General features: G+C 40.7%; 1 protein-coding gene across 6 annotated transcripts in view; it reads right to left on the reverse strand.

The window, feature by feature from the left end:
- EFHC2 (EF-hand domain containing 2) overlaps positions 1–14,448 on the reverse strand; it is a 272,900-nt gene that overhangs the window by 113,671 nt on the left and 144,781 nt on the right. For all 6 annotated transcript variants that reach the window (XM_037001545.2, XM_037001544.2, XM_037001547.2 and 3 more), the window contains exons 8-10: positions 12,072–12,234; positions 5,194–5,336; positions 2,569–2,765 (exon numbers count right to left, since the gene is read on the reverse strand). In XM_037001545.2, coding sequence (XP_036857440.1) covers positions 2,569–2,765; positions 5,194–5,336; positions 12,072–12,234 — 503 coding nt within the window. The remainder of the gene's footprint in view (positions 1–2,568; positions 2,766–5,193; positions 5,337–12,071; positions 12,235–14,448) is intronic.

Raw genomic sequence — 14,448 nt, forward strand, 5'->3', positions numbered from 1 at the left:
AGAGACTTCACACTGTGAGCCTGAAGTTAGCTGGGTGTGTCTTTCTACTGAGACCAACACAGAGAAGACAGGACTAGATTTGTATTTCTTCAGTTAAGGCTTTAGGACAATGAACAATACCAGATCTGAGAGAATGAGCTTAGGGTACAGCAGGCCACAGGAATCAGAAAACAACCCTGGCTCCTCCTCAGCCTTCTCCCTTTGACCCTTGGACATTGGCCCAGTATGTTTGGAGACCCTAAAGGAGAGCATGGGGATGCAAAATTGGGTAAGCGGTCCACCGGGTACTCCAGATCTTTAGAGGGGGCCCCCTGGAAGTGTCTGCCAGCAGGCCATATGCACTGAGCAGAGCACAGCTGGGTGTCAGATTCACAGGCACTGTGACACCTGCCATCCACTCTCAGGTGACCCCCAGCTCCTGTCTCCTGCCCTGAAATTGGGTGTTTGTAAGAATGCTTGTTATTCAACCCAGTAAAGCACAAGGTTGTAAATAATTACAGCTTAGAGATAAAAAATGATCAGATGAGATATGAAAATAAAAACAGTGGTGATGTAAGATAAAGCTCCCTCTCTTCCACCAGGGGGTCAGCAGCCATTGCAGCCCCAAGTTCCCTCCCTCTTTTGCCTGTCCTTTAATCTATTTCCATAATAGGATCTATTTGCTCTTTTGAAAAGATTCCTCAGACTGATATTAAAGAGTACATTCATCTCTTTCTGCTTAAAATGTCCATGTTAAGACTAGTTTTAAAATAATACAGCTTTCACTTTGGGATGCTGATACCAGATAATATCCCACCCTGCTTTCATCTGTCTGAAAGGAGAAAAGCCCTTTATACCTTAAATATATGTATTTGTGCTATATGTATTTTATATTAAGGTATGGGCCTCTCCTATGTTTGAAAACTTACAAAAGCTATTGTAAATTGTACACTGAGTTTGCTATAGACCACAGATGGCTAAGCACTTCACACACATTGCTGCATCTAATCTTCATAGTCACTCTCTGAAATAGGCCCTGTTATTCCATTTTAAAGATGAGGGAAATGAAGCTTAGGGAAGATATATGGCTAAGGACCCTCAGCTATTAAGTGTAGAGTCAGGTTTCCCAGCCAAACCTGCCGGTCTGCAGAAATCTAACGGCCTATTATTGTTAAGGCTCTCACCTGAAGTCAGGGCTTTTGAAGCGCTACCAGTTTCCTGTTGTACAATAACCTGAATTTCAAGCACCGCAAATGGAGTGATGGTATGGAGGGTGTTGCCCAGGCCTACTGTCAAGAGAGTCCTTACAGGGAAGATCACTATTAGCAGACAGCCCCCAGCTGCTGTATCTTCGGGATTGCTGCAGTGTTCCTGCTGAGGCCACACTCCCCCCAGACTATTCCTACCCAATGCCAGCATGGTGTGGGGCACCAGAGCTGGGCCCTTCTGACTGACTGGGGGACTTCTCTGCTGGGCAGTCTTGGTCTGGGGCTCCCCATTAGCCTGAACGGACTATCTCAGAGCTGCACTGCCTCTGAGGCTCTTCCCTCCCCCTCCACCTTCCTTTCCTTTCCCTTCTCGGGTTAGATCTGCACTCTGAGCTCTCCTCCTACTCCTGCTCCCTCCCCACTTACCCTTCATATGCATTTCCCCCAACACATGTCTTGCAAGTCTAATTCTTTTTTGGCATCCACTTCTCAGAGGATGCAAACTCACATGGGTCATGTTACACACACAGAGCAACTTAGCAACTTACCCCTAAGCATTTTCTATGTAAATGAAATGGAATTGGTAGTGTGTGTGTGTGCACGTGTATATGTGTGTGTGTGTGTATGTGTGTGTGTATAATTGGACCACAAATATTAATACTCACAGGCAGATTTTTAAAGTACATTGTTTCTAGAGAGATTTTTTTCAATACTAGGCAATGACTTTCGAACATGCATGTTTGTACACCAAACTAGTACCCACTTAAAATCAAGACTTTATCAACATGTTATTTTTACTGAACAGCAACCCATAGTAGATCCTCCTAATAACAATACCCATCTGCCATCTTATTTCAAATGAAAAAACTCTATGAGCTCACTTAGCCAGTTTTGCCCTTGAATTCTTGTTTAGGCCTCAGGTGGCTCCCGTTATGGGAAGTTGCAACCCCAGCAACTATCAGGTTCCCTTGGAGTTTCTGTTTGTTCAGGTCTTGGCTTTCTCGGTAGGTCTGTGACAATTAACTGGGACAGCACAGTGTGTGGCACCAGATTTTCTTCCTTTCCTATAGCTGCTGAACTGCTTTCTGAAAACATTGTTAGCATCAGCAGAAAACCCAGGAAACTTGATTCAACCCTGGGCCTGCCTCCTGCCTGGGCCTGGCATCCGTGATGTGGGGCAGCAGAGGACCCAGTGTGTAAACACAACAGACTGGGACCTGGCCTCTGTGACGGAACTTGGGGCCAAGTCACACGGATCCATTATTCATGCCCTCATGTGTAAATGCACAATGTAAAACTGGTGGCAAGATGAAGAAGAAATGATCTAGAGAAAGAAAAACACAGACTGCACAGAGCTGAGAAGCAAGTCAAGAAAGTTTACCTTATCTGAATGCTTTTCCATGTAGTTGAAGGTATATTCATCAGCATTGAGCAGAAGAAATAGGTAGCCATTCAAATTCACTTTAGCTCCAACATACAGCTCCTCGGCCTTGATGTACTCCAATAGTTCACTTTTAAAGATTTCTTGTCCAGGCTTCTTAACACGACTCCTTTTCAAGAACTTCCCACCAGTAATCCCTACAGAAAAAGAGAAAAGTGAATGAGTAGTCTTTATTCTTAAAAGAACCATACAACTTGCCTTTGGAGTTGCTTCATGCTCAGTAGGAGGAGACCACACAACTTAGCTGTGAACTCATTATGCCTATTATTCTCAGGCCGAAAGGGAAAATGGGGCTGGCTGAAGAAATGAGCCTTCCTAGATGAGTGTGTAAAGAAAAAAGTGGCGTGGCATTCCAGCCTTTTCTTTCCTCTCTTTACTTCCATCCCAGTCCAAACACTTAAATAAACACTGAGCAAGTACCTGTGAAGGTACTGAGAAATGGAACATCAGGAAGATACCTGAGGGCATGTTTGAACAGTAGCAGGTAGGAAATTCCTCATTTGAGCTTGTTTCCACCTATTTGCCCCAGATGATGTCTTATACTTACTCCAACACGCAGATGAAGCGTAAGATGCCCCACTGCTGGAAAGGGGCTTACTTAACTGTTAGAAGATAACTATGGGAGTTCCCTTAACTTTTTTCCTACAGGCAAAATATTTTTGCTTCTTTTTAGCAATGCCTCAAATGTTTAACTTTCCAGAATTCTCACGATTTCATCTGTTCTCTTCTGAGCATTATTTAGTTTTTGACCTCTTGCAAAGCAGCAAGCAGAGCTGAATGTGGGACTCCAGTATCTTCTAAATGGTACTCAACAGTCTTCTGACCTCTGGATCCAACCAGAACCCAGACAAATTCTGGGGTTCAACTTCATCACACTCCTACAACATTCAGAACCCACAGAAGGTGGAAAGACATAGGCTTTCAAACAGAGCTAGAGGCCATCCTGGCTGTATCACTTGCTAACTGGATGATCTTTAGGAGTTACTTAATCTCTCTGAACTTCTCTCAATTCTCAATGGTAAAATGGGAATAAAATTTGTGGGGGACCATGAAAATGCCCCTCTCACTAGCTGACAGAAGGCCCCAGCTGCTGTGTTCTGAAGGGTATCCCTGGGTTTATGCTGGGGTCATGCTTCCCACACACTGCTGCCAACAAATGGCTAGACAGGCAGGAAACTAAGGCAAGCCCGCTCCTGCAAGATGGAGGCTGCTCCAATAAGTGACTTTGGCTCTAGGACTCCCCGTTAGCATTGCTGAAACTTTCTTAGAATTTTGGTACAGTCTAAGACATCCCCCTTTCCTCCTTCCCTCTGTCCGTTACCCAAGTCAGACATGCACAGCAGCCTGCCAGCTCTCCTGGATCCTTCCACATTTCCCCTGATGAGCATTTCTCCTAATAGGTCTCCTGCACATTTAATCCCTTCTTGAGGTCTGTCCCTGGGAAGATGTGGACTAATACAAAACTTAACTCATGAGGTTTTTTTTAAGGAAAACAGCAGGAACTCAATCATGGTGCTCTTACACTAGAAGCTGGTTGTTGATTGCCATCACCCTGAATGCTGGAATTTGGCCATATCTTCCCCATTCCAGATGCATATATTTTTTTTTCTTTTGATCTTTAAGAACATGACTTTATATTCATTCTTATTTGATTTTATATTGTAAGATTTGATCTTAAAAATCACTGTGGAGCCTGAATTAGTTATACAAATTATTTTTTGGTGTACTGAGTGTCTCATAATAGCTCATAAGGACTTAATGTCATACTTCCAGGGATTTTGCAAGCAGTTGTTTTAACTGGTGTTTGCTTGAAACTGACCATGGTTGGGGTATTTACATGATGGAAACTGGCAAATGGTACAAATCAGGGCTTTTAAATTTGTTTCAGAGAGCTGGCTAACCAGCACACCACTGATTTTTCTTCCCAAACATGTGTCTTCAGCATAGATAAAAGTTTTAAATATGTTGGGACAAAGAATGGAGCCCTGTAGTTATGTAATTTGGTAAGTCAAAAGCAAAGGCTCTCCTTGGCAATGCCCATACTGCCAGCACACTCACACTGTGGAAAGGCATTCTGTGGCCTGAGTGCTGGAATCTTGGCAACAGCTTCAACAGACAGAAAAGCCAGAGGAAGAAGGACTCTGAAGAGTGAACTTGTTAATCTGGGCTTCTTGTCTTAGAGTTAAGCAAAACTTCTGTAAGCGGTACTATCAAGAATACAGATTTCCTTTTGCCTTGTGGCTGTGAGTAGAATTGGTGGTAGCCAGATTTTGAGGCCCTTGGATTCCACAGAGGTGCCTCTGAAGCCACAGAGGAAGGGGGATAGCATCCAAAAGGAGGTGTCCCAAGTTCCCCAGACCTGAGCCAACCAAAATTATTCCTCTTTTATCATTCTGTAAGTCTGGGTTTACATTAAGACTTCTTGGTAAAATGAACTTTCGTGGTTATACAAAAAAGGGAAAGTCACTATTTAAGGTCATCTAGGCTATCAGATCACACTCCCTTTCAAACTGAAGAGACAGTTAATTGTTCTGAGGAAATTGCTATGAAAGGTATGTCTCTTACCTGAATTCTTCTCTATAGGTTCAAACACTGAAACTGTGTCATCGCTGAGAAAATATGAAATAACAAACATCCTGTCCACGTCAGCACATTTGCATGTGAACAGTTTTGCGAAAAACCGGAGTGTACTGCTTATGTTGACATTTCTAAATGGAAGAGAAACGAGGGTTTATAGCTCATCTTCCACAAGTTATGTATGTTTAAAAACATTGACAAAAGGTGTGCTATGGGTTTTTAAAATTATAATTGACATAAAACATTAATTTTTAGGTGTACAACATGATTTGATATTTGTATATATTGTGAAATGAGTACCACAATGTCAAATTATAATCCATCACCACACATAGTTACAAAAACTTTGTTTCTTATGATGAGAACTTTTAAGATCTACTCTCTTAGCAACTTCCAAATACACAATACCATATTATTAACTATAGTCACCATGCTACACAATACATCCCAGGACTTACTTATTTTACAACTGACAGTTTGTACCTTTTGACCCCCTTCACCTATTGCACAACCTCCCTCAATCCCCCAGGTGTGCTCTGGTTTTAAGATAGTAGCATGAACTCTCTGAAGCTGAAAAAGTTCAACCATCTTCTTATTAGGGCTCCAAAGCTATAGGTAGAGGAATTATCTCAACTTACTAAAACATCTTATTCTTTAGATGTCCAGGGTAACACACTGGGAAAGGTACCCAAAACAAATGTTATCAACACACTACTCAAACCAGCTGCACTGAACAGCTGTTCCCTAGTTATGAGACTGGTCAAAACTCACAACAACCGTGTCAGCAAGCACAGCCCCTCGCCCTCATTGCTCCAGCTTGCCAGAGGGTGTGCTCTGCCCATGTCTGGAGCCACCTCCCACTTTCTCACACCCATTTCTTTTCTTTCTTCAGCCTCACATCCTCTCCTTCCTCTCCCCTAGATTCCCAGCATCCCCCAACTCCCTTCAAGGGGAGAATGATCTTTCCCTTATCAAATTCTCTATGAAATATTATAGACCTGCCCTTTTAGAGCACCTATTCCCCCATATTGTAAGTAGCTATTACAAGTCTGCTTTCTGAGGACTAGGACTATGACTTATTAATCACTGTCTAACCTAACACTTTTTAGGTAAGTACTTACTGAATACTTCTGGACAAGTCGTTATAAGATCCACATAGATGGGAATGTACACTTAGAATTCTATGCATGAACAGAATAGTCTAATAAACTGAAAAACAGATCAAATTCTAGAAACAAAAGTTCCCAAAGGTGACCCTGGTCACTGAAGAAATTAACTTTTGGTCTGCCAGCAGAAGCATGTCTATAGGTATCAGCTAGGAAAAGATAGATTTTGTAACAAATACTAAACCCTTGGGGTGGTCTTGGATAATCAAAATCATTTCCCCAAGGAGGCAAAGAGTAAAATAAACCATATACTTCATCACTTCCCTACCACAACTCTGAGCAGGGAGATCCTCACTTTCAGATTCTCCTGTGCTGAAATTTATTCTTTCCTTGTGGTCAAGTGATTAAAAAAACACAAAAGACAAAAAAACCTCATTTCTGGTTTGCAGAGGAAGAAAGTGCTTTTCGGGGCCCCATCTCTGATCGTCCAAGGAAGCAGGGCTGAAAAAGCATGGTGCTGAGATTTCCAGTTTGAGGCCTCCCAGGAGAGGAATACAGAAGGCTAGTCCCAGGGCAGCCTGGGAAAAGCAGACAGATCTCCATAGCTCTGTTCTCTTAGTTCCTGGTTTCCCCATCATCAGACAGACTTCATACAGTTCAGGGTGCAGCTAGACTTTGATAACCATCTTCTCTGGTATATAACTGGATTTAAAAGAAACCAACCGGCTTGGTAAGCCCCTCTCAGTAAAGACCCATAACTTTTACAGATGCCTGAAATATTAAAACAACAGAATGAGGTCCAACATCAGGCCAGATGAACCACTACTATAAATTTACCTTCTTTGAACTTACATAAATTTTGTAAGTGTGTATATTAAGGGTGGGTTTTTCACATATAATAGACCAATTTTTCACCTAATTCTAGTGTGCTGGAAAGCTCATTGATCGAGAAGACAATCTTTATCACAAACTTTATCACAAACTTTATTGTGTATAAAAAGTCACCTTGAGAGCTTGTTAAATATACAGAGTTCAGAGTCCCACCCCAGAGAGATGGATGCAGCAGTTACCTTGCATCTCCAGAAACTTGCATTTTTAATAAGCTCCCTAGGAAATTCTGATAAAGTGGTCCCCAGAGCACACTTGGAAAAACACTGCAAGTATCTTCAGATACTTCCTTGACTAATAACCTCATTATCAAACTTCTCTAACACTCTTTTTATCACAATACCCCCAGCACTCCAAAGAAGTTAGCATTTCCCTGCTTCCTACTGCACTACCTGTACAGCTCAGTCTGGATTTCTGGGCCATTAATAGTCAGTTCACACATACGCACACACACACACATGCACACACACAGTTACTTGGGATGACTGCCTATAATACTCTTCTGCTCAAGTCACTTCAGTTACTGCCCCATGCTGTACTCATTTCTGATTCCAGGCCTTGGGGTCATCCCTTCTCCCATCCTTTCCTGTGGCTGCCCAGAATCCTGCCCATCCATCTGGGCACCAATCAACAGAGCTCTCCTTGACTATGGCTGCCCTCCCAGATGAGCACCCATAATCTGTGGCACCCAATTTTCCACAGTACTAAACACCTTCCATATACTACAGAATGTGCTTACGTACTATCTCTGTTCTTTATTGTCTGCCTCCCCCAGCTAGAATGTAAGTTCTATGAGGGGGTAGGAGTTTTGTTCACTGACTTACCCCAAGTTTGTTTTGTTCACTGACTTATCCCAAGCCCCTAGGTCACTGCTTGGCACATAGCAGATACTTAGTAAATACTTGTTGACTGAGAAAAATGAATGGCTCACCCAGGGCTATATACTTACTGAAAACCTCAAAAATAGCTAGAGCTATAGTCTTATGGTTGAAAGAAACATTATTTTCATTGATGAGAAAAAAACTTTTAAAGAGAAAAATGACTGATGGCACAGCAGATGGACAATATCTGAAAACAAGTCAGAGATTACAATTAAACCACTGATATCTGGATGCTATATGGTTATGAATAGTATGAGTCTGGGATAATAGTCTTCCTGGTGAGAAGTCATATGTCTTTTCTATCCATCATTAAGAACTGGAAGGGTGAATGTATTCTGCTTACTCACTTACCATCCATTTCTTCTCTTATTGTACAAAATATTTATTGAGGCCCAAGGATGTAACCAGCACTGTTTTAACTATGAGGAAAACAATAAAGCCAGTCCCTGCCCTCAAAGAGCCCTTGGTGTACGGGGAGATCACAATAACATAAACAAGTGACTGCAGCACACTGCAATAAGTACAGGTTCTGTGGCAAGAAAGACGAACTCCAGAAGTAAGACTTCCCTGTGTTCAAATCCCAGCTCAACTAATGATTAGCTGTGTGAGTTTAGGCAAACTGTATAGCTTCTCCAAGCCTTGGTTTTGCCATGTAAAGAATGGGTACAATAATGCTATCTACTTTATGAGGTTGTTTTGAAGATTAAAATGAGATCAAGTATTTTACAGTAGTTAGCCACTGTAACCACAAATTGCTCTTTATTCATAATATAATTAGAAGTAATACTATTATAGGAAGCATGCTCGGCAGAGTATTATGCACACACAGAGAATAAGTAACTAATTTAACGTGATGCAGCAAGATATTATTCTGGTTCTCCCAAGTGAGACTAGACAATCTGCCCAGCAGGCCATCACAGTGATTTTTTTTTCACCTAGACAATAAAGGTCTTCATTCCAGCAAAAACCTTATATGCTTCAATTTAAAACTATTTCCTCCAATGACTCATTGTAGATCACCATTAACTTCACACAGCAATTAGCACCCAGTAAAATTTTAATAGTAATATATATATAGTCAATCTATGTCATGTACAATTGCACATTTCAATCTGCAGTTTATTTATTTGCATTAGGCAACTATGTTGTGTATGTTATGTGAGATCATCTTCCTTAGGTTCCCACAGTTTTAAAATCCTGGGTTATTCAAACTTATGTATGTATAAGTCTCCAGCTGAATGTGCCAGTTACTATGGAAACAAGGTCACTGTGTGGGAGGAGCTTGACAGAAGTGTATTCCTGGCACAGAACAAGCAGTGGACACAAAATGAGCAGTGGACAGAAAGAAATGAAATTAGAGATATGTGTGCCTCTACCACTATCCTTCAGCCATGACAGGATGACAAGAACATGGAATGTTGTCCACAGTCAGTGCTCTGTGGGCAAGCTGACATGGTGTAGACAGAAAGAGAGAATAAGGCAACTACCCACAAGGAACAGTTTTCCCCCGGGTTCCAGAAACAACACCCTGGATCATGTTTCATCTTGTTTACTTATAAGAAAATTCCCTCTCCTTTTACAATAGGGACATTCTTCCTGCCCACCTCCTTCGAGCGGCTGCCCTTAAAAACAAAAGTTAGTGAAAAGTATCTATCAGTCCTGCCTTAGAACCTCTGTAAACACTGCTATCTGTAGGGGGGGAGGGTGCGGTATAAGTTTGTATCTTGCTTATGTGATCCACATCAGTGGTCCCCAAACCTTGGTGCACATCAGAACCCCTGAAAGCCTGTTTAGAACACAGTACCAGACCCCATTGCCAGAGTTCCTGCCTCAGTAGGTCTGCAGTAAGGCACAAGAACTAGTATGGGGGCCACACTTTGAGTAATAACAATTCTAAAATGTAAAAATAAAACTCTAAAGCCCTTAAAAATAAAGGATTCTTTCTTAAAAGGCAAAGGACATCATGCCATGGCAAAGGCAGACTTTTAGACATTCTGTACAATTCTTAAAATATTTCTGCCATTTTTACAGTTAGAATAAAATTATTGTTCTACCTCAAAATGTCCTATATTTGACTCCATTAAATTTTATCAAATTCAGGATTCTGTCTTTTTCTTCTCCTTCTCCTGGTCTTACAACATGTCCCCTTTATCATTTTTCTCCACAGATTCTCCTGACCCATTACTTTCCTCACTTAGGACTTCAATATTTAGCTAACATCCTACTCAAACACCTGTGACATTTTCCCCACCACTTTTCCCCCCAACTTCTTCCTCCAGGGCCTGCTTTCCCTACACAAAGGTAGCCATGGGCGGTAGCCACATTCTATATGCTGACTCAGGGCATATTTTTCCTCATATATATATATATTAGGAAGTATAAAAGACATACTTCTGAAAATCTATCTTTTGAAATTATAATATTCAACCATGTAAGCAGCCTATGGTTACTGAACTCGACCAAACCCCTCAAATTGAAACAAAATTAATCCCCAGATCACATTCTGAAAAACACTGATAAATCACTGAGGCCCCTATACCAGGGGTAGGCAAACTACAGCCTGTGGGCCAAACATGGCCAGCCACCTGTTTTTGTATGGCTTATGAGCTAAGAATGGTTTTTACATTTTTAAATGGTTGAAAAACACCAAAAGAATATTATTTTGCGATATGTAAAACTTGTGTGAAATTCAAATGTCAATGTCTGTAAGCACAATTTTCTTGGAATATAGTCACACATTTGTTTACAGACTGTCTGGCTGCTTTCACACCACAACAGCAGAGCCTAGTGGGTGTGTCAGAGGCCATATGGCCTGCAAAACCAAAAATATTTACTATTTGACCCTTTAAGAAAAAGTTTGCTGACCCCTACTTTACACCATTTCCTAGGGACCATATATATATATATATAGAAAGTATAAGTAAATTGGGGATAATATGACTTTAGAGACTTCCAGATGACACAATAAAATAACCATTCAATGGCAAGGATGTGGAGAAAAAGGAACCCTTGTGCACTGTTAGTGGGAGTGAATTGGTGCAGCCAATATAGAAAACAATATGAAGGTTTCTCAAAAAATTAAGAGTAGAACTACCACATGATCCAGCAATTCCACTTCTGAGAATGTATCCAAAGGAAACAAAGCCGCTGTCCCAAAGAGATATCTGCACTCCTATGTCCACTGCACCATTATTTACAATAGCCAGGACATGGGAACAACCTAAGTGTCCACTAATGGGTGACTGGATAAAGCATATATGGTGTATATAGACAACAGAACATTACTCGACCATAGGAAAGGAAATCCTGCCATTTGCTACAAAATGGATGGAACTTGAGGGTATTATGCAAAGTAAAATAAGTCAGACAGAGAAAGACAAATACAGCATGATCTCGCTTAAATGTGAACTCTAAAAAAAACCAAACTCATAAAAAGAGATCAGACTGGTGGTTGCCAAAGGCAGGGAGCAGAGGTGGCGGAATTGGGTAAAGGGGTCAAAAGGTACAGGCTTCCAGTTCTAAGATGTGTAAGTCCTGGTGATATCATATACAACATGATGACTATAGCTAACACTGCTGCATTGTATATTTGAAAAACTGCTAAGAAAACATCTTAAAAGTTCTCATTGCAAGGAAGTAAGAATTGTAACTATGTGAGCTGATGGATGTTAACTAATCTTACTGTGGTGATCATTTTTCAATATACATATATCTCAAATCATTATGTTGTCCACCTTAAACTTATACATGTTATTTGTCAATTGCATCTCAGTAAAACTGGAAAAAAATGGAATGAATAAAATAACCACTCAAGTAAAAACCTATTAATACTTGCATGTTAATCAGCTTCACTAAAAATCTGTAACAACCCTGATCCCTGGACATGAAATTAGATGAGTTGTGTGTCATCTGTTTTTGTCATAAAGACTATATTATAGACCCCAAATGCATTTGAGAAAGATCAGACTAAAATCATGGTTCCCTCAAGCACCTGTCTTTTTCCATGAACTTTCTGATCTTCGTATGAGGTGTGGGCATGAGATCTATGCAGGAGTGGAGAGAATCCTCTTCAGAACCAAAGTTGGTATAAGGTGGAAATTTCCTTTCCATTTTCGGAGGACGTGGAGCCTTACATGGAATGGAGGTAAAGTTCTCTATAACAAAACAAAGGCAAATGAAACATTAATATTATTTTTTGCCCTGATTATGGCTGTTTTGAAAGGTTTGTTAGGTTTTCAAGATGAACATGGAGATCTTTGTGGACTATTTTAAACTCTTTCAAACAAAACACAGCAAAATCCTGTGAGGGTAGGTTTCAATCATGTTTACAAAAACCACAGAACTCACTCACCAATGACCATTGGTTCAGAAGAAAGAGAAAAGAAACTATGTCGAATAAGGAAACATTTATCTTTCGTCATCACATCTCCATTTCTGAATATTTTTTTTTCTCTCCTGATTTTTCCAATGGTATGAGAATTCACACTTGGAACTTTATGCTGCCCATTCCATATTTTAACCTCTAAGTTAGCTTTCTCCTACCTTTAGTCAACACTCACTAACCAAATTCCTTTCCAAAAAGGACTATTTTGCCTTTACCTTCTCCATCTACTGTTCTCTCCTCTTGGGCCCACATTTAAGCCCCCTCCCTTTTCTCCAACTCAACTCTAGGCCAAGGCACTTCATTATCTAGTTAGAAAAACAAAACAAAGCTACTTCTCAACAAACACCGTTCCGGGTTGCTTATTACTGCCCAAGACTGCAATTGTACTAAAATGTGACAAAGCAAAAGAACAAAAGCAAACAAAACTTTTAAAGTAGCCACTGCCTGCTCTCTTAAAGAGAGTGTTAAGTGGTCAACAGTGTTGATTTTTCTTTATTTACGTATCGTCTGTGAGGAAGGAGAAATGGAGAGAGAGCTGGGACATATTTTATAAGAACTTAGGAGCTTTTAGGTGCTCATTTGTGAGACTGTCCAGTCTCTGAGAAACAAGTATGCTCTCCAGAGCAAACAACACATTGACTTGATAAATGCAAGTCACTTGTGTTTGGCCCACCATAAATGGCAAAGACGATGCCAGGACTTTTCCTAAAACAAAACAAAGCCACAAATCAAAACAACTCATGTAATACAATTTCTACTTCTTCCACAAGCTTGAATATCTCGTAGGTGTTTCCACTGTCAAAGTCCTAACCAAAGGAAGAGTACAGATTTAGTGCACACCTCTACAACTGAAAATGCACATCAATTTGTCATCGAAGCAACCTCCCACTTAAAATGGAGGGATTTTTTTTTTAACTGACTGCTCAAAAGGCTAAGAGCTTAAGGCTATATCTAACTCTGATTTGAAAACATTTTCAACTTTGACATTTCCTTAGACTCCCTGACAGCCTTTGGGTGAAGTCCCCTCAAGCATTACCACACCCAACCCCCTGGAAGTCTTGCTCCATCCTAACATTAAGTGCACATACTGGCAAAGAGAATGCTATCAAATATTTCTCACTGGCTCAGTGAAAGGGGACAGTCAGACTACTGGTTACAGAAGTGACTCATGAGCCTCTCCCTACTGCTATCTGTGTGGTAATTAAGGAGAAGTCTTGGTAGTAAAGGGGAAAGTTCAAGTCTTGGAGTTAGGCAGAACTGCAGCAGACACTATCATTGCTAACCGTTATATCAAAGACAACACTGATGGGTACCTGCATTTCAGGGAAAGGACCACAGGGATGGTAGGGAGAGCTCTGTGATTGTTAGGAAATTAGGGCATGATCATTATTAGAAAATGGGGCATAACAGGGGACATACATATACATACAACTCTACACACTGATCTAAGCAGTGTAACCAAAAGAAGACATATATTGAATCGTGAAGTAATTAAGAATGCATTCTACAGCCCGCCCCCCCCACACACACAAATTACAGGTTTTATAACAGTGTTGTTTTCTCAAGTACATAATTTTTGCCATGGATTAAAGTAACAAAAGAAACAATTTAGAGCTTTCTTCTGCACCCACAGTGCCATCTAGTGTACAAAAGCCAAGAACTGTGTCACTCCATCACGTCTGACTTCTGTTAACACCACATCCTTCTTTTGGGGTACTCTGACTCAAGAGCTCATTTCTCTGGGTAATTGGGTACATCCACAAAGCTTGGGACATGTGCCTAAATAAGTTCCCTGGCTTTGGTTTTCCATCATCCCTGCCTCCTGCACATTTCAGGTATTAAAAATGTTTAATAATTGAAACAATACATATTTTTGTACACACCATCTCCTCACATATCTTCTTAAAAATCTGCTGCACCCTGAGACACATCTATCTTCAAATGGTCTGATTCCTTTAATTCCAAGTGACTTGTAAAAGCTTAC

This window comes from Manis javanica, chromosome X (genome assembly GCF_040802235.1).
Source record: "Manis javanica isolate MJ-LG chromosome X, MJ_LKY, whole genome shotgun sequence".
In the NCBI taxonomy this organism is placed as follows: Eukaryota; Metazoa; Chordata; class Mammalia; order Pholidota; family Manidae; genus Manis; species Manis javanica.